Source organism: Numenius arquata, chromosome 2, assembly GCF_964106895.1.
Source record: "Numenius arquata chromosome 2, bNumArq3.hap1.1, whole genome shotgun sequence".
Lineage (NCBI taxonomy): Eukaryota > Metazoa > Chordata > Aves > Charadriiformes > Scolopacidae > Numenius > Numenius arquata.
The window spans coordinates 12,961,377-12,986,316 of NC_133577.1; the positions used below are offsets into that span (position 1 = coordinate 12,961,377).

The window sequence follows — 24,940 nt, forward strand, 5'->3', positions numbered from 1 at the left end:
AGGATTCCAGGTTTTGCTTGAAAGCCTCCTTGAGCTTGGATAATGTCTCTCTTACTGTGTCCGTCACCTGTTGCATGCATGGGGATAGCACAAGCAGTTTGGAAAATGCTAAATTACACTAAGATTTATGGAATCTTGGTCAACTGTCAGCTGAACATGAGCCAGCAGTGTGCCCGGGTGGCCAAGAAGGCCAACAAGCATCCTGGCCTGTATCAGGAACAGAGTGGTGAGTAGGACTCGGGGGGTGATCATCCACCTGTGCTCGGCACTGGTGAGGCCCCACCTCAAGTGCCGTGTCCAGTTTTGGGCCCCTTACCACAAAAAAGACATCGAGGTGCTGGAGCGGGTCCAGAGAAGGGCAACGAAGCTGGTGAGGTGTCTGGAGAGCAAGTCTTATGAGGAAAGACTGAGGGAGCTGGGGTTGTTTAGCCTGGAGAAAAGGAGGCTGAAGGGAGGCCTTATCGCGCTCTACAACTACCTGAAAGGAGGCTGTAGAGAGGAGGGGGTCGGTCTCGTCTCCCAAGTCACGGGCAATAGGACAAGAGGAAACGGCCTCAAGTTGCGCCAGGGGAGGTTCAGATTGGATATTAGGAAAATTTTTTACACTGAAAGGGTTATTAAGCATTGGAATGGGCTGCCCAGGGAGGTGGTTGAGGCACCATCCCTGGAGGTATTTAAATGACGGGTTGAAATAGTGCTTAGTGACATGGTTTAGTGATGGGTTTTTTTATCAGAGTTAGGTTGATGGTTGGACTAGATGATGTTAAAGGTCCCTTCCAACCTAGACAATTCTATGATTCTATGAATTACTTGCTACAGGGCAGTATTTTTGTGTAAAACTCTTGGTCTGGTTACTGACAGACGGTGCATTTTCTCAGTGAGGAAGCCCGTAGCATCTTGGCTAAACGCAGCAGCTGTGTTAAAAGGCAGCAGTAAACCATACTCAGGTTTAGGTCTTCCAATAAATCACTGAAACTGAAAGATGGTTCCAAAAACTTTCTGAAATCTTAAGCTGAAGAGCAGTAAACTTTTGAACTTGAAACTTGTCTGGGACTTTCTGATTGTAAAAGGTACTTTTTATTATAACCCCAGTGGAAAACACTTGAGTGATAGCAGTATCTTTTTATATAAAAGGCAGAGGAAAATTAGATATTTTAGGCAAAAACAAGTTGAGACCCTGCTACATCAGATCCTAAAATGAGATTGTCATTACCCAAGAAGTAAAAGAAGTTACCATTGGTTCATAGAATCATAGAATGGTAAGAGTTGGAAGGGACCTTAAAGATCATCGAGTTCCAACCCCCCTGCCATGGGCAGGGACACCTCCACTAGAGCAGGTTGCTCAAAGCCCCATCCAGCCTGGCCTTAAACACTTCCAGGGATGGGGCATCCACAACTTCCCTGGGCAACCTGTTCCAGTGCTTCACCACCCTCACAGTGAAGAATTTCCTCCTAATATCTAATCTAAATCTCCCCTCTTCCAATTTAAAAGCATTACCCCTTGTCCTGTCACTACATCTCCTGACAAAGAGTCCCTCTCCGGCTCTCCTGTAGGCTCCCTTCAGATATTGGAAGGCTGCTATAAGGTCTCCCTGGAGCCTTCTCTTCTCCAGGCTGAACAACCCCAGCTCTCTCAGCCTGTCTTCATAGGGCAGGTGTTCCATCCCTCTGATCATCCTCGTGGCCCTCCGCTGGACCCGTTCCAACAGGTGCATGTCCTTCCTGTGTTGAGGACTCCAAAGCTGGACACAGTATTCCAGGAGGGGTGTCACAAACACAGAATAGAGGGGTAGAATCACCTCCCGTGACCTGCTGGCCACACTTCTTTTGACACAGCCCAGGATGCGGTTGGCTTTCTGGGCTGCCAGTGTGCACTGCCGGCTCATGTTGAGCTTCTCATCCACCAACACCCCCAAGTGCTTCTCCTCAGGGCTGCTCTCCAGCCATTCTCCGCCCAACCTGTATTTGTGCCTGGGATTGCCACATCCCAGGTGCAGGACCCTGCACTTGGCCTGGTTGAACTTCATGTGATTTGCACGAGCCCATCTCTCAAACCTGTCCAGGTCCCTCTGGATGGCATCCCCTCCCTCCAGCGTGTCGACCGCGCCACCGAGCTTGGTGTCATCGGCAAACTTGCTGAGGGTGCACTCTATCCCACTGTCCATGTCTCCGACAAAGATGTTGAACAGCACTGGTCCCAGTACCAACCCCTGAGGAACTCCACTCGTCACTGGCCACCAATTGGACATTGAGCCATTGACCACAACCCTTTGAGTGCAGCCATTCAGTCAGTTCCTTATCCACTGAGTGGTCCATCCATCGAATCCATGACTATCCAATTTTGAGACCAGGGTGTCATGCGGGACAGTGTCAAACACTTTGCATAAGTCCAGGTAGATGACGTCTGTTGCCCTCCTCTTGTCCACCAAGCCTGTGGCAGTATTGTAAAAGGCCACCAAATTTGTCAGGCACGATTTGCCCTTGGTGAAGCCATGCTGGCTGTCTCCAATCACCTCCTTATTTTCCATGTGCCTTAGCAGAGATTCCAGGAGGATCTGCTCCGTGATCTTGCCAGGCACAGAGATGAGACTGACTGGCCTATAGTTCCCTGGGTCTTCCTTTTTTCCTTTTTTGAATTTTGGGGTTATGTTCCCCTTTTTCCAGTCAGCGGGAACTTCACCAGATTGCCATGATTTCTCAAATATGATGGAAAGTGGCTTAGTAACTTCGTCCGCCAGCTCCCTCAGGACCCGTGGGTGGATTTCATCAGGTCCCATGGACTTATGCACCTTCAGGTTCCTTAATAGGTCTCGAACCTGATCTTTTCCTACTGTGGGCAGTTCTTCATTCGCAGAGCCCTTGTTTTTGCCTTCCATGACTTGGGCAGTGTGGTTAGAGCCCTTGCCGGTGAAGACTGAGGCAAAAAAGTTGTTCAGTAGCTCAGCCTTATCCATATCCTGGGAGGCCAGGTCTCCCATTTCCTTCTGGAGAGGGCCCACAACTTCCCTAGTCTTGCCTTTGTCCCTGACATATCTGTAGAAGTTTTTCTTACTGTTTTTGATGTCCCTGGCTAGATTTAGTTCTGCCTGGGCTTTTGCTTGCCTGATCTGGTTCCTGGCCACTTGGACAGTTTCTTTATATTCTGCCCATTTTACCTGTCCCTGCTTCCACCCTTTATAGGCCTCCCTTTTGGTCTTGATCTTGTCCAGCATCTCCTTGTTCATCCACACAGGCCTGCTGGCTATTTTGCCTGACGACTTCTTTTTCGGGATGCATCTCTCCTGAGCTTGGAGGAGGCGATCCTTGAATGCCAACCAGCTTTCTTGGGCCCCTCTCCCCTCCAGTTCTTTCTCCCATGCTACCCTGCCAATCAGATCTCTCAGGAGACCAAAGTCTGCTCTTCTGAAGTTCAGGGTAGCGAGCTTGCTGCACACCCTCCTCGCTTTCCTATGAATCTTGAATTCTACCATTTCGTGGTCACTGCAGCTGAGGCTACCCTTGAACTTGACATCCCCCACCAGTCCCTCCTTGTTGGTAAGGACAAGGTCCAGCATGGCTCCTCGATCATTTGAAGAAGAAAATTATCGTTAACGCATTCCAAGAACTTCCTGGATTTCACGTACCCTGCTGTGTTGTCCTTCCAACAGATATCGGGGTGGTTGAAGTCCCCCATGAGGACTAGGGTGTGCGAGCATGATGCTGTTTCTATCTGCCTATAGAGGGCCCCATCCTCCCTGTCACTCTGGTCTGGTGGTCTGTAGCAGACCCCTACTGTAACGTCACTTGCCCCTGTTCTCCCTTTAATCCTGACCCATAAGTTCTCTGTTGGGTCTCCATCCATCCCCAGGTGGAGCTCCAGCTGGTCATTGACAGAGGGCAACACCCCCACCCCGTCTGCCCAGCCTGTCCTTCCTGAAGAGTCTGTAACCCTCCATTCCAACACTCCAGTCATAAGAGCCATCCCACCATGTCTCAGTAATGCCAATAAGATCGTAGCCCTGGAGGCGTGTGTAGGTCTAACTCCTCTTGCTTGTTCCCCATGCTGCGTGCATTTGTGTAAAGGCACTTCAGCTGGGCGCCCAATGGCGCTGACTTACTGGCTGGAATGGCTCCATTTCCTTTGTGTCGCTCTTCAGGTGGCCTTCCTTTGTGGTGCTTTATCTGTGTTTCCCGGGTTCCTTTTGCCTCAGGAGCCTCAAGGACAGGCCTGATGTTATCACCCCCCTCCCCATTCACATCTAGTTTAAAGACCTGTCAATCAACCCTGCAATCTCTTGGGCCGGAATATTCTTCCCCCTTTGGGAGAGGCATCTTCCATTTCCTGTCAACGAGCCCGGTGCCATATAGGCCAACCCACTATCAAAGTACCCAAAGTTATGGTGGCGACACCAGCCACGGAGCCATGTATTGACTGATTGGATCCGTCTGCTCCTCCCAGCATCATTGCCTGCCACCGGAGGGAGTGACGAAAAAATCACCTGTACCCCAGATTCCTTTACTAAGCCTCCCAACTCCTTGAAGTCTCTCTTTATAGCTCCTGAGTTTCGAGTCACTGTCTCCTCTGCACCTACATGGAATGTCAGTAATGGATAATAATCTGAGGACCGTACTAAACCAGGAAGTTTCCTGGTGATGTCCTTCACCCGGGCACCAGGAAGAGAGCAGACTTCCCTCTGAGGAAGGTCCACCCAGCATATTGGGCCCTCTGTCCCCCTCAGGAAGGAGTCCCCAACTCCCTTGGGACTCCCCAATAACCCTTCGTTTTTTCTTAGAGGGAGTGGTGGTGATGCGGGGTATATGCTTTTTTGGCTTAGGAGACATCTGTGTTATAGGGTGCTCCTTACCTACTTCCTCACTCGATGGGCCATTCTCAAGCAGAACCTCGTATCTGTTCCTCAGTCACTTCACAGGACGAGGTGATCCTGGCTCTTTACCAGATCCTGGTTCTTTACCAGCCTCAGTAGGGGATTGCCTGTCGGGAGCTGATCCAGTGCTCCGGCAGGACCTGTTAAGTCAGTGATGTAAATTTTTGGGGTGAACGTTTGTCTCCAAGTCAAAATTTCCACTGTTTCCAACAGGGAGAGAATTTCATTGGCAGAAAACATCTAGACTTTGCCTAATAGTGTGTTAAAATCATATTTAAAATGGGGAGTGTAGCTTGTACTGTGACACGGTGACTTGTTGTCCTTAGTGCACAGGAGGTTGAATTGAGAGCGTATGGCTTGGGGGTCTGACCCAAGCCTTGCTGAAGGCAGCAGGGAGATACTCTTGCTTGAGGCAGGATAGGGATTGTATTAGTTCCAGGAACTATTTGAAACATTCCTGACAATAAGCCTGCATTGGATTAAGCACTTACTTTATCCTGACTGTCTTCTGCCGGTTAGGGGCTAAAGAATTTTCACTGTGACACTATGGCCACCTACGCTTGTTTAATTTTCCCAGCAGGTGAACTTTTTCAGATGAGGAAGACAGTAATAACACTTTGGTGCTGATGCAATAAATGACTGTTTCCTTTAGCAAAGCAAATAGCTCACTGGGGTGCGTAGACCAAAACACCTGTGGTGTTCCACACAACCAGTTTCAAGAGAATGTTTTTTTTCCATACGAAGACTAGCAGCACCAGGAAAGTGGTTTTGCACAGAAAGCCTCCTTCAACATCATGCTTGGTCCTCTCCGTAGCCACCAGGAGCTGCTACAACAAGGGTGTCTGGCTTTGAAGTCGGTGATGATTCTTTCTGGTAAAGGTCCAGCTGTTTCACGACCCAGTGAATTCTCAGTCTTCAGCTCAACACAGGAACACCCCTTAGTGGGGGCATCTTCCCCTCCAAAAACCTCTCCCACTGCAGTCCTTTCCCCTCTTGAATGTAATACCATTGAGCAGCAATAAATCTTGGCACTGTGAAAGCTCATCGCGCTTGTCAGCGCCAGGGAGCACAGCGGAGAAAGGAAATGTCTCTGCATCGTGGTTTAACCCCAGCCAGCAACTAGGACCACACAGTCCCTTGCTCACTCCCCCCGTCCCCCCGCCCCAGTAGGGTGGGGAGAAAGGGAGAGGTGAGATAATGACAGTGTAATAGAACAGTAACAGAAGATAAAAATGATAATAAAGATAATAATGGTAAAAGAATATACTGAGCATGAGGTCTACGGCATGGAATATTCCTTTGGCCAGCTTGTCCTTTCTGTGCTCCCTCTCAGCTTCTGTGGGAAGCCGAAAAGGTCCTTGACTAAGGTAAACATCACTTAGCAACAACTAAGACAATATGTATTAGCAACGTTATACTCACACTAAATCCAAAACACAGCAGCTACTAGAAAAGGAATTTCCCTCTATCCCAGCTGAAACCAGGACGCTATGGAACCGCAGCCTCAGGGTCCCAAATGTTTATCTGCGCTGGTGAGCGAAAGGGTTTGAGACCACCCAAAAAAATTAAATGCGATTCTTTATTTCACACGGTCTTGGGTCTCTCAACCAGCGATCACCCAGGTAAAGGCCCTTAACGGCTTTCGGGAGTGGGGTAAGGGTCTGCCTGGCTGACTGTGATTTGAATGACATTGAAGTTTTTTTGCTCGTGGCTTTTTACAGTAGGTGGGTTTAGTCATTTCACCACAAATGAAAGAGGAGTGCAAAATTCTCTTATCTGATTTCCTTCTCGTTTCTTTTTATAAGCTCTGGTTTGCTCTTATTTATGTAGCAAAAATACCGTTTTACTGAGAAGTAGGAGTTAAACCAACGCTACGCAATGCCGTGTGCTTTGCTCTGTTGCCCTCCTGGATTATAGATAACGCGGCAGCTTTCTCTTTCCTTTCCAGTAGTGCTGCTCCGTGGTGGTCTTGTGGTGACGTATTTGGCGTTCTGCAAGTTTAAATGGAGCAAAGAAGATCCTCCTTCTCCAGGGTTGTGCAGCCAGAGGCTCCTATGGCTGTTCTGGGTAGCTGAAAACTAGCACGTGTGTGTAGGAACGCTTTCCTATTCCTGCGGCTGGTAACCTGCCCAGCTGGACCTTTGTGGACCAGAGGAAGTTTTTTGCCGCTTGAGGTAGCGGGTTGGTTGTGTGCTGCCCTTTCTCCCTGGCCCTGCCTGGGCACTGCTCAGCCCAGCAGCAGGGCAGTCCCAGTCCCAGAGGGTTCCCGGGAGCCTGGGTGCGATGCAAAGGCAAAACCAGGCACGGGAAGCAGCTGGGAGGCGGTGGCGAGGCTCACTTAGCAGCCACCAGGCTTTGGATTAAACAGGATGCCACTACCAAGGGTTTTGCCACCCTGCTTCCTCCCACAAAGTACGCAAGCAGGGGGGGATTTCTGGCTGGGAAAGGGCAGCCCTGCTGTGGTGTGTCACCGTGTGACAGTGGCAGAGGTGCTCTCCTTCTTCAGCGGGGGACCCCCGCCCTCCCTGGCCCTGTGGGCAGAAGGCACCCCTCCTGCAGAGCTGCCTGCAGCATCCAAAGCGTCCCAGAGATTAACCCCTCCTTGAGTCCCCAACGTTCCCCTCTGCCCAAAAGTGGTTTTGGGGCATGTTTGTTTGCAGCAAGGTAAGGACCAAGCAGAGGAAAACCTCAGGGAAGCACCTGCCGGTCTTTGCTGTGGGCGGGCTGCGTGTCTCTGAACTTGTCTTTCAGTGGAGGCACCAGTAGGTGAGGGGGTTTGGTTTAGTTTTTGGTATTCTACTGTAGTCTCCCAGAGCAGATGTGGAGGTGTTTGAACCAGACTTTGCAATATCAGGTGCTAAGCATGAACTTGATTTTTTACAAATATTTTTTCCATGTATCCCTGAAAGTCAGACATTTGCCAGATGCAGGGGGAATGAGCATCCCCGGTGGAATCGTATGCCATCTTCTTACTGCCCGGTGTTGGGGATCCCTGCCAGAGTGGGTTTGACTAATCTTCTCCTGTGACTCAGAACTGAGATATTTTGGGAACCTCTTTTTTTCTTTTTTTTTTCCTTCCTTTTGAAAAACGAAGTGAAAGTTTATCAACCTGCACAGTTAAATGAGAGCTCTGCCAGCCAAATGAGGAAGTAAAACCTTCCGACAGAACGAGCTCTAACCTGCTCACTGCACTTGTTTGCTCTCAGTTGACATCAGCCTTGCCATAAAGCCTCTAAATACGGACCGAGGACTTCCGTGTGAGCCTGGTGCTGCTCTGGATCCAGCTTCTGGCTCGCGGATGGTGGGACAGTATTGGTGGGTCGCAGAAATCGCAGCTGCTGGGTAAGGAGCAGAGCGAGCGGGGGCTACCCGTGAGTACGGCTCGCTTTCTGGGCTGTTCGCTTTTGTTGGCTTTGGCAAACGCAGCGGGGAAGGTGGGGAAGAAAAAGGCAAATCCTTTCGTAGTCATCAAGACAACAAATGGCCAGTCCTGTTATTAAGAGGTTATGTGCACCTCTAATTTGTGAAAGTAAAAATTCTTATTTTTCTGAAAGCGGAGCAGCCCGTCTTCTTTCAGAGAAACAGCTCATGGTCGGGCTTGAATGGGTTGGTGGCCTCAATGGCCATGAATGGGCTGGTTTGCAGTGTCATTCTCAGGGACAGAAGAGGAAGAAGAGGCAGTCTAGACTCAAGGTATGAGGGGAAACACTGTTGTGGCAGGGAGCTGTTGCTCTGCTCCTGGTGTTACTCAGCATGGACATGTCTAGTTTAGAGAACACCCAGACCTGCTCTGCCTCAACCAGTGCCAGGTCTGTCCAGGGCTGTGTTCCCCTCTGCGCCTGCTGCCACCGCTGGGGCAGGACAGGGCTTTGGTGGGGGCTTCGAGGAGCCCCAGCTGCCCCTGGGTCAGACTGGTCCTAATTGTGGTTCTGTGGAGTAAGGCTGCTGGAGGTGCTGCTTAAACACACATCTGCTGGCCACCCAGTCCTGCTTTCACTGTTTGCAAGTGGAGCAAACACCTGGTGGAAGGACTGGGCTAAAATTATTCTTTAAAGCCATTCAAGATGAGGAATTAGAATATAACCATTATTTTTTTTTTTAAAGTTTTGACAAAAATTTCCAATTACTATTTTCTAATCTTCCAAGCCTCTCACGATATAAAAAAGACAGAAGACCTTGACAGGTCTCTCAATTTTTTGGTCAAAAATAATTTTTTTTTTAATGGCTAAAATGTTAAGATTAAAATAGCATTTTGGAAACACGACAAAAGCCATTCTCTCTGTGTGTGTGTGCGTGCGCGCGTGTGTGTGTGTATATGCAAGAGCAGGCACACCACTGCAGACAGAGAGGGGTGCTTTTTAACCTAGGACATAGGGTGGGGAGATTTAGCCGGAAAATGAGAAGACTTTGGCTCTCAATGGAAGCAGCTTCCCGACAGAGCCTGCTGAGGCGAGGGAGGGGAAAGCGGCAGGAGGAAATCTAAGTGGTTTGAAAATGAGGGTCATAAAGTTTATAAATGGGATTTCACAACCTGTTTGGCTGCGATAGCAAAAGCTGGACTCTGTGATACATTTCTCCTCCTGACATATGCTTTTGTGCTGGTTATAAGCAACCGACTGAGCTGTTGGACTTGGGAACGCTACTGACTGTTTACTAACGTGTGAACTAGTGATTTTATTATTCCTTAAAGCTCCCTTCAGAAGAGTGTTGACCTCAGTGTTGGCTGTAACCAAGGCTTTTATCTCAGGCTTTCAAACTTTTTCTCTCTGAGGTGAAAACTCAGCAGTCACAGTATTACTTAGTATTTGGCCAAACTGCAGCAGAAATCCAGTGGTTAACTTTGCAGAAGTAGCACGTTGCTGGTGGTGGCTGATACTGCATCGTACCAACCCCAGGCAGCCACCCAGAGCCCAGCATTTCCCGTGCATTGCCCCGGCTCACTGAGCCAAAGGGCTTCATCCCTTGTTCTGAAGGGGAAAATGCTGTGTGTCAGGAAGCTGGGTCCAGTTCTGGGCTCCCCATTTCAAGAAGGACAGGGAACTGCTAGAGAGGGTACAGCAGAGGGCTACAAAGATGATTAGGGGCCTGGAGCATCTCTCTTATGAGGAAAGGCTGAGGGACTTGAGTCTTTTTGGTCTGGAGAAGAGAAGACTGAGGGGGGGATCTGATCAACGCCTATAAATACTCAAAGGGTGGGGGTCAAGAGGATGGGGCCAATCTTTTTTCAGTGGTGGCAGTGACAGGACAAGAGGAAATGGGCACAAATTTGTACATAAGAAGTTCCATCTAAACATGAGGAGGAACTTCTTTACTTTGAGGGTGGCAGAGCACTGGAACAGGCTACCTAGAGAGGTGTGGAGTCTCCATCTCTGGAGATGTTCAAAACCCACCTGGACAAGTTCCTGTGCAACCTGCTCTAGGAGGACCTGCTTTGGCAGGGGGGTTGGACTAGATGACCTCTAGAGGTCCCTTCCAACCCCATATCATTCTGTGATTCTGTGAAGCAAAGGCTGCAGCTGCAGACCATGGGCTTGGGGCTTCCTGGGATGGGGCTGGAAAAGTGGTGGGGTGAGCAGCCCTCATCCCATATGTGCTCACATGCTGCTGCTGCTGCTGGGGGCTGCAAGATGGACGTGGCCTCTGCACCCTCTGCAGCTGGAAAAGTGCCCGGTGAAATTGTGAAGGAATGAATCGAACCTACTTTCTGATGAAATCCAGGACAAACATATACACACCACAATGTGATGCTAACTTGGGAAATTGCTCTGATATTAAAAAAAAAAAAAAAGAAAGAAAAAGAAAAGAAAAAGCATCAGAATAGATAGAAGTACAGGTTTAAAAAAATAATAGTGATGGCTATTAAAATATGTATTAAATATTTTCTTTTCAACCTGAGGACAGATAGCAACTAAAGTTTTTCATTTACCATAATTTATTAAAATAATCTAGACATCAAAAAAACCCCAATCAAGTAGTATGTGTTAAGTTTTTGGAGCCACTGCCCGCACACCTGGAAGCAGGGTTTGCTACATCGCCAGCCCAGGTGTGACAGCTTCAGCTATATTCGGGTACAAAGAAACGTTAATGTATTTCAGTAGTTATTTCGAAGATGAGAAACCATTTCAGTAACGGAAAAGCAGGCAAATTCCTTTTCATCTTCAGTCCATGAATTAAAAACAAGGCTAAGATGTAAAAACTGTTACACTTGTGGAGTGGGCTGTGAGGAGTATCAGTCAAGCCCACGGCTAAAATAAGAAACATTTTCATTTTAATAGAAAAATACACATGGTACCTGCTTTTCCCGTATGTGTGTGACATACCTAAGGTGGTTTTTATTTGACTGATGCTATTTGTCACTTTTAATAGAGTGCCAGACTGCTTACCCCGAAGAATACCTGAAAGTTAGAAGGCTATTGTAGAAAAGTGAAGGTCAAAACTGTATGAAGTGGTGATTATCAGGTTTTCCTAAAACCTAGTTATCAGGTTTTTCTACTGAACTAATCAGTTTTAAATTACCTGAACTCAAAGCAGATTTCTTCCCCGTACCCCAGGGAGACCCCTAACGCCTCTGAGAGGAGCTGCACTCACACTCCTCTCCCATCTCCAGTCCCTCCATGCCTTCCTCCAGATGGTTTTGGCTTCTGAGCTCCTGGGGTGTCCCACTGCTGGGCAGGGAGCTGCTGGTGGTGTGTGGTGGGGACTTGGAAGGGGAGCCGGTGGGTGCAATGTGGTTATGGTTCTGGACTCATCATGGGGGTAGTTGTTTGGTCAAATAATTCTGCTTCATTTGCTGGCTGCAATTAGTGAAAGGAAGAGGGCTGCCCTTACATCCTACACATGGGTAGATGAACCAGCCACAGCTTTTATCCAGGTAGCACCAATAATTGCAGAGATGGGGCGAGAGAAGCTTCGGTGCAAGAAAGCCAACAGTGACCAGTGACAAGCCGAACAGTGACATGTTTGGCTTGACGTACGAGTGGTCTCCGTGTATGTCCTGCTCTCATCACGCTTGTTGGGCTGAAGCAGCTCTGGGTATGCCTGCATCCGCTTCCCATCACCCTCATTTACAGGGTAGGCCAGAAACGTCAACGGTGCAGTTCTGGAGAAGTCTGAAGTAGCTTTCTGCTACTTCTGCACACTCATTTCTGAATCGCCAGTTTCTGTTGACAATAAACCTAAGTGAAATTGAAACACATTTTTAGATTGCCTGCTTCCAACCACGGCCCCAGCAGCTTTCAAAAAACAAGCCACTTTCTAAATGTAAAAGCCCTCTCTGAAATAGCAAATAACAGGAAAACAGTAAGTCAGGCATCATCGGAACAGATGAGTGACAGAATTTCGTGAGGTGTGTCTGTGTATACACACATGGACACACACTAGGAAAAACAAAGCTTTAAAAAAAAATAGTTCAGAGTTCCCAGCTACTTTGCAAACAACTTGTCTCCTTAAATCACTCAATGAAATGTGCTACTCTGGTAAAGTTGCTATGGCATCGGAGCCCATCCAACAACATCTGACAGATTTCTATCTGTGGCTCACAAACCACACTGAGCAAATTGAAAATCCCCGGTTACACCGTCCCTTTTATCATTTCCTGTGAGATAAGTCTGAAGAACACACTTACGCATGCAGCGTGTCTGTGTACGGGCGGGCTTGCATAGCTCGTGAAGGAGGATGACACCTGTCTGACATAACGCCCGGAGAGTGACAAACATTACAGGGAACACTCCAGTGCTTTTATAAATAAGAGCGGGACAGAAAAACGCTGAGATGTGGAGAGGGGACCGGACGGTCTCAGAGAGAAGGCAGCTGATCAGATTGTCTCTTTGCTGTGCACCAGGCAAATAACTGCCATTGCACCTTCTCCCTTAACGCTTGCCTTCCGTTGTTTCTAATCTTTCCCCCAGCTAAAGCTGATGCCTGTCGGAGGAGGCTGGGAAGACAGGAGCACTGGGTTTAAAGGAACATAAATGCCTGCTGGGATGGCACTGGCCGGCTCACTTTCCAGCAAGCCGGTGCCACCACGCTCCAGAAAAGTTTCCACGTCGGGGGTGGAAGCGCACCAGAGCAAGCTGGATTTTTTCTGCAAGCTGGGCTACGGTAAGCAGGACATCTGCAAAGTGCTGGAGAACCTGGGCCAAGAGGCCCTGGAGGATGATGTGCTGAAAGAGCTGATTCGGATGGGGAGCAAACCTCAAGCTCTGGAGAGTCAGGCTCAACCTTCCCAGCTAAAACTTGTCGCCCGTGGATCATGTAGCACTTCACCAGGGTCGAAGTGGCTTGAAGAAGACGACAGTGATCCTTCCAATCACTTGAGACCCATTGTGATCGATGGTAGCAATGTTGCAATGAGGTAAGCTCTATTTCCTAAAAGGCAGCTCTCTTCCTCCGAAACTTCTGAATTTTAAAGCTGATGGCATGAAGTATGGTTTTTTCTTCAGGTGAGAGGTGCATTGCGGTATTTGATGTATAATGTATGAACCACTGCTTACTCTTGTTCTTTGGCTGAGGCACAGCTTCTGGGGACTTGCTAAAATGCAATCACTGGCTCGCTCTGCATTTTGACTTTTTATAAGCTGACAGGTAGCTAACCACTCCTGTTTATGGCTGTATGATTCAGCAGCTCTCCCCCCTTTCAGTTCACCATTGATGTTTCCCTGCCTTCTCAGATTCCTCAGGTTCCTGAGATTCCTGTAGATTCCTGAATCTACATGCTGAGGTGTTTCTAGGAAAAACTGATGATTGGGTAGACAGAACAGCCCAACTAAACTAAGAAGGAGAGGGGAAATAAAGACAAGTGGCTGTGGTTCCTAACAGCAGCACAGTTCTCTACTGTTTTGACTTGCAAGTAAACCCCAGCAATGTTCCCGACTTACATATTTTTGTTGGTGTTCGGTTTGGCCTCATTTTGATGGAAACACCAGGAAATCAATAGTTCACTTTTCTACTAAATAGTCTTGTTTCTTCTTTAATTGACGCTGTTTCTGGGAAAAGTCACAGCAACCCATCCTGGCCAATTACATTTCCTACGCAGTGTCCCGACACTGTGAAAGCACTCCTACCGATGGGGAGCCTGGCACGTCCATGTGGATGGGAAGTCCAAAGACAGCAGTGGGTTGGCCTCTGTTCACCCAAGCAATAGGAACAGCCAGAGGTCCTGGCAGTCAAGAGTCCGGGATGCACTGTCTCTCCACTGGTTTTCCCTGTTAACTTCGCTTTCCACTCAGCATGGCCAAGCCTGTACTCGCAGGGTGAGACAGGGCAGAGGAGGGGTTCCTCCTTCGGTTAGCTTTGGTGTGAGGTGAGATGAAACCACATCCCCACTGATTAGAGGGCAAAGGGGACAAGCACATCTAGAGCAAGTGGAGACTAAGCAGATTATGCCATCTTCTGGATGAAGGAAGAAATCCCATCTGAAAACGAGGGCTTCCTTGGTCAGAACAGCTCTTGAGGAGTGAAAAATACAGAAGGGTGGTATGCTGAGGGTGGTGAGACACTGGAAGAGGTTGCCCAGAGAGGCGGTAGATGCCTCATCCCTGGGAACATTCAAGGTTAGGTTGGATGGGGCTCTCAGCAACCTGATCTAGTTGAAGCTGTCCCTGCTCATTGCAGAGGGCTTGGATTAGATGACCTTTAGAGGTCCCTTCCAACCCAAACTATTCCAGGATTCTATGAACACAGCAAAATCATTTAGCTTTGGCTGGGCCATAAGCTCAGTAGCCAGGTATTAGGATTTTCTGCCCCCATTTGCACTTTCACCCTAGACCCTCCTTAGGGTGTCCTTCTTGCCTCTCTGCAAAAGAAACGAGCACCCATTCAGGCAGAGTGGCTGAGATGAGCACCTACCCTGTCGTTGCACTAAGGGCAATACTACCTCTGACTGTCCATGTGCTCCGTTCTCCTGGCCCAACCTTGCCCTCACCAACTTACCAGGGCTTTTTCAGAGCAGGCAGAGGTGGACAAGGCAGAGAACAGTGTTGCTTTCAAAATGGCAGAAGATGCACCCTTGTCACTGAGCAGGAGGCTCAGAGTAGTAGGTTGGTGGATAATGAGCTTGGAGTACACTGGGAAAGCTCCGAGATCATCCCACTGCACCAGCCCATGCACAGGAGCTTTCTAGACAGATTATTTAAACCAAATGTCATTACAGGTATGTGCAGCAGATGGCTTGAGCTAGCATGTCATATTGCTTTCCTAGACCACAGGCTCACCTAAATGGGTTTTCAAGACACCACCCATGCTTCTGGCATGTAAAAGTTAAAATTTTTTTGTAGAATAATTTCCAAAATGTTAGGCTGAGAGATGTTTGCCTGCTAGACTATTGAAGGCTGGTGCTCTGCCATGGATTCCTCGTCTTTCACCTAAAAGGAATCAGAGAAATGTGAAGTATTTTTGAGTTTCAGAAAGGCAAATGTTTTACAGCTCCTCTCAGACATCCCCAGCCTCTGTCTTCGTAAAGTTAAAGACCACTTGGCACAATGGAGAAGACTGTTGAGCTTGTTAGTTCATGCTGAACTGACACAGCCTGGAAGGAACTGCTTTCCTCTCCTGGATGCCTTTCCAAAGTGGTGCTGAATGACATTTACTTTGGCTGATGGGATGGATTTGATGAGTGCTTTCAGTATCCTTGTTTTATTTTTTCTGGTTTGCTGCTGTCAGATGGAGAAGGGCTGGTTGCAGCATAGTCAGGGAAAAGGGACGTCAGGTTTCCTTGCTGTGAAAACATCATCAGCAGCAGCACCAACAACCATGACAGTGCCGGAGAAGCAGCAATTTAGGGATGAAGCTGTCAACAAGTTGAAGCTTGGAGAGACAATTTCCTCGGTGGAGAAAAGCATCTTGAGCATTTGTATTTCTATCTCAGGATTGGTATTTCTGGAACATTTCAGAGCTGGTGTGGAGGGCCTATTGTGGGGTACAAGGTTTTGAAAAGGACGTATGTGCCCCAGGGCAATAAAGCGAGTGAGTGAGGTGGTGGTCTCCAATCATCCATCAGCCTGTCCATAGAAACCAAATGGATAATAACCTTTCCTTCAGCCAGCCTCACTAGTCAGGTATCTGAGTACACTTTGCACTTCCATCAGATGTAATGAGAAACTTATCCGTCTGCTGGCCCATCCATGGGAAGTGGGCAGGATGGTTAATCAAGGCTGGTGGAAAAAAAATAAATTGAGTTTTGTTAATATGAAAAGACAACTGTCATAACCCTGTTTGCTGCTATCTAGTCTAGTGCTTGCAGTTACACCTAGTTTTTAAGCTGTGATTGGTACACAGACCTTCTGGGCCAGCAGAGTCCTGCATTAGGCTCCCTCCCTTCTGCCAAAGCTGTGGCTAATGCTGTGTCTCGGCCGGGTGGAGATGGGGCCATTTGCAGTTTTCAAAAGGAGTTGTTTTGAATAAACTTCTTCTCAAAGGGGTTGGAATTGCACAATTTAAAAATGGTCCACTTCATGCTAATTATGGATTAATTGCCGGAGTGAGGCCAGGTTCCTGAGGGACGGCCCCTGCTGATCTGGGACCCAAGCACCATGTCCCTGTTGCTGACAGGAGGGAGAGTGATGGGACTGAGCTACGACAGATCTGTCATCAGGCAACACAAACTCCCTGCGCAGGCGAATGAAAAGTTTTAAAGCCCCTGCTCTGTTGCATGGCAGACGTGGTGCTCTGTTGTGTCAACACTGCAGCGCAGCCTGTGTGGTGTGTCCATACTGTTTTAGATACACGTTCCCCAGGTCTGGCTGTAGCAATACAGCAGCAACTGGATTAAGTGATAGCACAAAAACAGTTCCAGGTGCCTCTTCTTGCTTGTTCTGCTTGGCCTTTGGGACGAATCTCTTGAATGCTTTACCTTCTCGTGGCGGACGGAGTGATTAACTTCACTAGTTAGAGTGAAGTAGTGAAATATTTATTAAGGTGAAACAGTGATTTAACAAAATCAGTAGTAAATGCGATAGTGTTTTATGAGATTTGATGTCAAGGTACAAAACAGGGAGAGCAAAAATCCACGAAGCAAAACTCCACAAAACAGGGAGAGCACACTGCCACACTTCTGCACTGGGCATACTTCTAGAATTACTTTCCTAAAGCTGACAAGGTTAAATATATGAGTAGGCAACGTTGAAGTAGGCTGTTGTTGAACTTTGAGTCATGGCATTAAAGATGTACCTAGACTTCCTTTTAAAGACAGTTATCTGAAAAAGTCACCTGCACTTCCAATTCACCTGTCCAGGTGACTTTATACCTAGCCTGGGTTGAACTTATCCTTTAAAACCAAACAGAACAGTTGCTCTAGTGTGGACATTAGATGTGTTGAGCACTTCAGATCATTTATTATTGCTGGGTGGGGTTTTCTTTAAGACTTGCTACTGCCTGAGTAGCTATTAATAAACAACCGTGTTTCTTCTTCCAAAGTACACTGGTTTTCATTTGTGGCTACCGTTCCAGCCCTGAAACTTTTATTAGGTGTAAGATGAAGCTTTGGTTATGAGGCTGATATGGGTATAACCTGGACTTGAATTCCTGGGGGATGGTGGGGAGAGAGGTATTTAAGACAGCGACATTGTCCTTGACTGGTCCCTCGCTGCAGTAGGTGTAGTAACCTAGGGAGTCATTTGCGAGTATGTTTTGCAGAGGTGAAAGCTTGAGTGAGACCGTGGTGATATTATCCAGGAAGCTCAAAGCACCAGGATGACGCTTCTGTAGGTACTGGAGGGTGTTTATCTATTTTAGGACTTTGCATAGAGATTATTTTTGTTTCCTTATACGTAGGTAGTTTAAAAATTACTTTCCTCTACATGTGCACTGCACTGTAGGAAAGTTTTAGATAAGAGAATGACAAGGAGTAAGAACTTTCAAGGAGAGGAGGGAAAGAAACTCAGGAAGGTTGTCATTCCTATTTCTTGAGGTTGTTTTCTGTGTCTTGATCTGAATATTGATAATTCTCCAGAACCCACCCTGCCTGCATCCTCTGCAGCACCTGTCCCAGGGCTTCCCTACTTCCCTGTGCAATAAAGACAAAATCCACAAACTAGGGCAAGGTAAAGATGGCACTGAGGTGCCTGTGGCCATCACCACTGAGGTCTCGTCCCTTTTTTTGGTGTCCTGGGTTAGGTTCTCCATATTTCCCATCCTGCCTCTTACAGTTTTCCCTCCCCCATAGTTTGACTCCTGTTTCCAACAGAGGTCAGCCGCAGCTTCAGACATTGACATCTCTAATGTGACTGTTACCACAGCAGAAAATTCCCACATTTTCTTTCTCATAGGAGAGCCTCATGGGCTTCTGCTTGTGCTGGAAGAAACTCTCACTCTAAGGGAGCCTTAAGGAGAGTCAGAGAGGGGCTCTTTGTCAGGAAACGTAGTGACAGGACAAGGGGTAATGGTTTTAAATTGGAAGAGAGGAGATTTAGATTAGATATTAGGAGGAAATTCTTCACTGTGAGGGTGGTGAGACACTGGAACAGGTTGCCCAGGGAAGTTGTGGGTGCCCCATCCCTGGAAGTGTTCAAGGCCAGGCTGGATGGGGCTTGAGCAACCTGCTCTAGTGGAGGTGTCCCTGCCCATGGCAGGGGGGTTGGAACTCGATGATCTTTAAGGTCCCTTCCAACTCTAACCATTCTATGGTTCCTCAAACCATTATCAGACAAGGCACATGGAGGATCTGATGTAGCCTAAGATATTGCTGGTACTTTAGGACCCAAGTCCATCCAGATACAGATGGAAGTAGCAGGCTTGGGTAGCAGGCAGGTCATAGAAATGGGGTATAGGATAGTTGTGTTTTTAAGCATCCAAACTGCTTCAGATAACAAGTTTCTCGTTCTGCTGGAGGAGGTGTTTGGACCTATCCAGCCAGGACACCCTGTCAGGTTGTTTTCTTGGAAACTGGCAAATGACTCAAAAGCTGTTTGTTTTGCCTTTTCATTACTGGCTCAGTTAAAGAGAACTCTAAGCTTATTGAAAGCTTTGCCTCACCATCCTCCTCCTTTTTTTTTTTTTTTTTTTTAATATAGTCATGGAAACAAAGAGGTATTCTCCTGCTGGGGGATCCAGCTGGCAGTGGATTGGTTTCGAGAAAGGGGGCACACATACATTAAGGTTTTTGTCCCACTCTGGAGAAAGGAGCCCCCTCGACAAGACAGTCCAATCACAGGTAGGTCACTGTCCTGGGCATAATTTGACAACCATTAGGTGCACTTTGGAGGCAAGGGGTGTGAAGAGTCCAGTATGGGTTTTCCCTGTAAAGACACACACAGTGCAAGTTGCATATCAGATTTTCATCACTTAAATTAGTCATTAATTTATTCCCGCACGCTCCTAGCTGGCAGCTAAAACTGCCTGCAGGGCTTTGTTACACTGCCTCAAGCCTTCTGCTTTAGAAGCACGAGTTGCTGCCAGCTGAGTTAAAGAATGAGTGAGTCTGCAAGATTTTAAGGCTGGCCAGGACTCAACGACATCTTTTCACACATTACTCAAAGGCCGCAGCATCCGAAGCATTTGCCACTGCGGGACTATTAGCTGTTATTACCCCGATAGAGGAGCTACATGGGTTCCTCTCCCAGGAGAAGGAAACGCAGCATCTGAAGCCTGCGGAGGGTGGTGAGATTTAGTTTGTATGGAAAGAGATCTGCCAGATTTGTGCCAGCAGCTTGGCATCTGTGGCTGTAGTTGAGGCGGCTGGGGATCTGCCTTTCTGTGTAGCAGGAATGACAAGAAACCAGGGTGTCCTCAACAGCAGCAAAATAAGTTTTGTTTGTTTATTTATTTATTCTGACACGTTTTATCTCCCAGTAACACTCATACCGGGGCTGGTTATGAGCCTTCTAGCATCTAGTGGGGTAAAAAGGGTACTACAGGGGTTCAGCATACCTCTGGTGTAGAATTCAAGCCATCCTTCGCTGGGTAAGACTTAAAAATTAAAAAAGGTATCTCAAATTTTAAGATTAGCTGCTTTTGTAAAAGCCCTAATTTTCAAGTTGCCAAACAACCACCAGGTATCAGTGCATCTGAAAATCACACAGCTTTAAGTTGCCTGAAGTGCTGGAACTTCTTTAGAGTCGTTTCTAGCACAAATCTCTCAATCAGAGACCTGGTCATTATTAATTGATTATTTTTTTTATTTTTATTTTATTTTTTCCTCTTCTATTTCTGCCAACCGCCCCACCAGATCAGCACATTCTTGAAGAGCTTGAAAAGCAATCTATCCTTGTGTACACCCCATCCCGGAAGGTGAAAGGCAAGAGGGTAGTTTGCTACGATGATCGCTATATAGTGAAAGTTGCTTATGAGAAAGATGGAATCATTGTTTCCAATGACCATTACCGGGATCTCCAGAATGAAAACCCCGAGTGGAAATGGTTTATTGAGCAGCGGCTACTCATGTACTCTTTTGTCAGTAACAGGTAAGAGACAGTTGTTGTTAAACAAGCTTGGATTTAAACATCACGGGCCAAGTCAGCTCCAACATCAACGCACCTCCCACCGGCAGCAGAGTACATGGCCCTTTTTTTCAGAAAAAAGAATTTACTATAACTTTTCTTATCTAATTTCTGTAGTTCCTGCTCCCTCAGCTTTGGTCTTAAATCCCTCATGTCACTCTTTAAAGAACTTCTCTATTTGAATGGCAGCATTAGTGACCAGCTTTTCTTCTTGCCAATCCAAACTGGGATGTTAACCCAAGGCTTGGTATCTTTTAATTTCTATTTCCTATAAGAAGCAGAATTAAATCCACGAGGGGAGGTTGGCTCTCTGGCAGTATTTTTAATTCCCCTACAAGGCAGAACAGCACTTTTTCCTATGCTTTTGTAATCATAACTTTCTAGACTTGTGTCTCTTTCTAGAAGAAGAGAGACAAGAAGCTGGTCTCTCTGGCCCTTAATCATCCCTGTTGGGGAAGGCTTTCGTTAAGGCACTTGCACCGTGCCTGCGAGACCGAGCCTTCACTGAATCCTTGAAAAGTCTGGGCCTGTTTATCACACCACGTGCGTGATCAGCTGTAGCTCTGAATTAACCGAATTAATCCTCGCTCTCCTAAGTATTTAGTAAGAAAAGGGAAGGGAGCTGACGGTGAGTATTGCAGTGCTGGTACCACAGAAGAGTTTGCTGCTGCTTCAGAGAAAAAGGAAGCGATGCTGCAATGGCTGGGACCTCTGGCCGGCCAGAGCTACGACAACCTGCCGTGCCTTTCCATTTGTTTTAAGTTACTAGGAAAAAAACAACAACTACATGAAGCTGAAGCAGCGCTGCCATTGCAGGCAGGAGGGCACTGTGTCCAGTAACGCAGCCTGACTCCTGAAGGCCAGGCCATAAAAGGATCACAAGGATTTTCTCCCCTAAGCTTCTGCCACAAGCTGTGATGGCACTTTAGCTCCAACAGCTCGAGGTATTTTTTGTTACCCCCCCAGTGACTTTTTCCTTTTTCAGGTTTATGCCTCCCGATGATCCGTTAGGCCGGCATGGACCCACTCTTAGTAACTTCCTCAGCAAAAAGCCAGTGCTTCCTGAACCAAAATGGCAGCCTTGTCCCTATGGTGGGTTTCTCCCCGAGCTGTGAACTGCAGCCCCTCTTCCTCCTGCCCCTCGCTTCCCCTTAGCACATTCCTTCAGCCAAGGGCAAGCTGAGAGCCTCTCTGTGTGGCAGGGGCTTGGGTCTGGGCTGCTCGTGCGTGTGATGCTTTTTTCCTCTCCTGCGTAAGTGGCTTCAGCCTCAAGAAAGGCTGTTTCTGGCTCCTCCATCCTCCCCTGCAGGCAGAACCCAAACCAGGCACCCTGGCTTTGCTGACCACCCCCAAAGCCTGCACATGCTTTTCACTTTACAGACTGGACTTGCCTTGTAGCACTTGGGAAAGGCCATCCAAACACTTCCCCTCCCAACAGCTTTCCAGTAGCGTGGAGGTTTCTCAGTGGTAAATCCCTTATACCATTTGCAACCCTTTGTAGCAGCAGGTCCCCCAGCCCACTGAGTGCAGTAACCGGAACATAAGAGAATTTCAGACACTTCCAAAATAGCAGAGACTTCCTTTCGCTGCTGCTTCACTACCCTGCTATTCAGGTCAGCGATATTTGTATCTGGGGTCAAAAGTACTGAACTGGAAAATAGCACTTCCCCTCTTTGCTGTTTGTGCTCCTCACGCCCCTGCAAACGCACAGTGCTGGGGAGAAGCAGCGAGGATGTTAATTGACATGGGTGCTAGTGACCTCCTCTTTGATTTTTTTTTTTTTTTTTTTTTTTATTCTTTCAGGTAAAAAATGCACCTATGGCAATAAGTGCAAATTTTACCACCCAGAGAGACCACATCAAGCTCAGCTCTCAGTGGCTGATGAGCTCAGGGCCAAAATAGGGGTCCCATTAAGCCTGAGGAAAGAGGAGGAGAAGCGTAACCACTCGCCGTACAGGACAGGAGGAGATCCTGCACTACCTGATGCCTGCACAGAATCACTGCCAGAAGCCAGAGGCTGCCCAGGGGCTCCCTGTTACCCAGGGTGGTCCTGGGGAAGCTGTCCTGAGAGGCCATCTGGCACCTGGGCTGGTGGCCCCAGCTTTGACGTGGGTCTGGATCAGCAGTTTCTACATCCAGAGCTGCTGCGAGACCAGCCGCTCCTGGAGAAGATGTCAGCACTGTCCATCAGTGACGGCACCTACAGCTACAATCGGCCCATACATCCCTCTCAGGACAGAGAGATGACGGACAGCCCTCATCGCTGCAGTGACCTCAGGCACAACCCCTACTCCCTTCATCACTCCCACAGCTTGGACCACACCTGCCCACCGGGATGCCCTTGCCAGAGACCAGTGCTCCCGCCTGCGGGGGGCGGGATGTGCCCAGACCAGAGTTGGCACCAGGAGTGCTGTGGGACACACAGGATGGGTCAGAGGAGCCCCTACGTCCCCAGTGGTGCTCAGCACAAACAGGGCCTGGAGACTCAGCACAATGTTTTGCCGCAGTCCACAGCTCTTCTCCCCGACCCGCTCCGCTTGTACAGCGAGCATCACCTGCAGCACTGCTTCCCCAGCCGGCACCCACGGCACCCCTTTCTCTTGGACTCCAGCAACGGGCTGGGCTTCTTCCAGAAAGCTCATGCTTACCTCGATGCCTCTTACAGTGACTACTGGCCCACCCCAGCTGTGAGGCCACCCTCTGCCCAGCAAGCAGACATACACAGGGAGCTGTGCTCCCTCTTCCCTTACAGCGAGGTGAACCACGTCATGGCTTTGTACCCTGATATCAAGGATATTGCCAGCTTGGCTTTACTGATTCAAAGACACAGAAACTTGTGAAGCTGCCAGATCAAACCTTTCCCAACAGGCACACGTCCCAGGGCAGAAAAGATGCTGCTCTGAGGCTTAACCAAGTGTTACTAAAGGGCCCGATGGCAAGGGTTATAGCTGTTCCTGGAGCACAAGTCTAATCATCAAACAGCCACATCGCATGGGGCATCAAGTCAAGTCACGGCAAATGCTGCCGTTCACTGCAGTGGGATCTCATTCACCTCCCATGGAAGCAAATGGGAGGGCTCGGGGTAACTGGGCTGTCAGCATTTGAACCTCACTGGTGACCAGTTTTAGGATAGCATAGATCTTCATTAACACCTTGAAACACTAGACATGTTTTTACAGTCCTAACCTATTGTTCAACTACCACAAAAGTACCATACTCCCCAGTAAAAGGCTCTCCACAGACACCCCCATGACTACTTACTCAACTAGGACAAAAAGGAATTTGGACTAGTTCCTCTAACACAGGGCTGTTGGGCATCTTTGGGTCCATGTTATTGCCTGATACAGGTCCAGCCTTCTGTCAGCGAGCTTTCAAAGATACATCTCGTGTTTATAAATCAATGCTATGAACACACAGAAGCGTGAGCAGAGGTGGAGGAGGTACCCCAGAGCACCTGAAGGAATCTGAATTTCACTGAATTTCACTGAATTTTTTTTTAGAGTTGGAAGGGACCGTATAGATCATCTAGTCCAACTCCCCTGCTGAAGCAGGATTGCTTAGAGAATGCTACTCAGGACTGCATCCAGGCGGGTCTTGAAAATCTCCAAAGAAGGGGACTCCACAACCTCCCTGGGCAGCCTGTTCCAGGGCTCTGTCACCCTCACCGTGAAGAAATTCTTTCTCATATTCGAGTGGAACCTCTTATGTTCCAATCTGCAGATATTTTTCTCAGGGATCACACACAATGTAAATCAAATCAGGGAAGTCATCTCCAATGTAAGTCCCGATGTGGACTAAGGGCTCAGGGTCATTAATTAACAAAAGAAGAAACCCAGATGTTACCAAGAGAGAAAAACACCACCCCCCCTAACCCCCCCCAAAAAGTGTCTCTGTCGTATCGAACAAGAAAACTACTGTTGACTTAAACATGGTTAAACATGGTCTCATAATGCAATTATAGAGCTGATTTATGATTACAAGCATTTAAACTGTGTTCTTTTGGGACATGTTTGTTTTTTCAGCAAACTGTAAAGCTGCTAATCTCTGCATTATTCCACTGAATTCTTCAGGTTGTGATTCAAATATTAAGGTTGGTCCAGAAGGTTTTTGGCATTGTACCAAAGTTTAAGTATGTCAGTATGACATGTTTTAAAAGTGCTTTAACACATTATAAAATGGTCATCTAAAACACTTTGTTCTGATTAATGTCATCTTTTTTCTTTTTTCTTTATTTTTTAAAATTCTTCTTCCATTCCTCTTAGCACTAATGCTTCAGCAAATCCAACATTCAGGTGGGATTTACAAACTCTGACCCTGCACTATCATAGAATCACAGAATGGTTAGAGTTGGAAGGGACCTTAAAGATCATCAAGTTCCAACCCCCCTGCCATGGGCAGGGACACCTCCCATTAGACCAGGTTGCTCAAAGCCCCATCCAGCCTGCTCTTGAATACTTCAAGAATGGGGCCTCCAAAACTTCTCTGGGCAACCTGTTCCAGAGTCTCACCACCCTCACAGTAAAGTATTTCTTCCTAATATCTATTCTAAATCTACCCTCTTCCAATTTAAAACCATTACCCCTTCTCCTATCACTACACTCCCTGGTAAAGAGTCCGTCTCTGGCTCTCCTGTAGGCTCCCTTC

At 47.7% G+C, this 24,940-nt stretch overlaps 1 protein-coding gene across 1 annotated transcript; it reads left to right on the forward strand.

The window, feature by feature from the left end:
* The first annotated feature begins 12,835 nt into the window (after positions 1 to 12,835).
* Positions 12,836 to 23,136, forward strand: ZC3H12D (zinc finger CCCH-type containing 12D). The gene is made up of 5 exons (XM_074144228.1): positions 12,836 to 13,218; positions 18,872 to 19,011; positions 20,026 to 20,260; positions 21,282 to 21,388; positions 22,100 to 23,136. Exons 1-5 carry the CDS (start codon positions 12,836 to 12,838, stop codon positions 23,134 to 23,136), a joined length of 1,902 nt encoding a protein of 633 aa, XP_074000329.1.
* Positions 23,137 to 24,940: the final 1,804 nt, after the last annotated feature.

What these genes read in the sequence shown, in the direction of transcription:
- ZC3H12D (XM_074144228.1), top strand. Translation starts at nt 12,836, where the DNA reads ATGCCTGCTGGGATGGCACTGGCCGGCTCACTTTCCAGCAAGCCGGTG. An exon ending in ACAAGACAGTCCAATCACAG is followed by an intron (nt 19,012 to 20,025) that starts GTAGGTCACTGT and finishes CCGCCCCACCAG; the next exon opens with ATCAGCACATTCTTGAAGAG. An exon ending in ATGGCAGCCTTGTCCCTATG is followed by an intron (nt 21,389 to 22,099) that starts GTGGGTTTCTCC and finishes TTATTCTTTCAG; the next exon opens with GTAAAAAATGCACCTATGGC.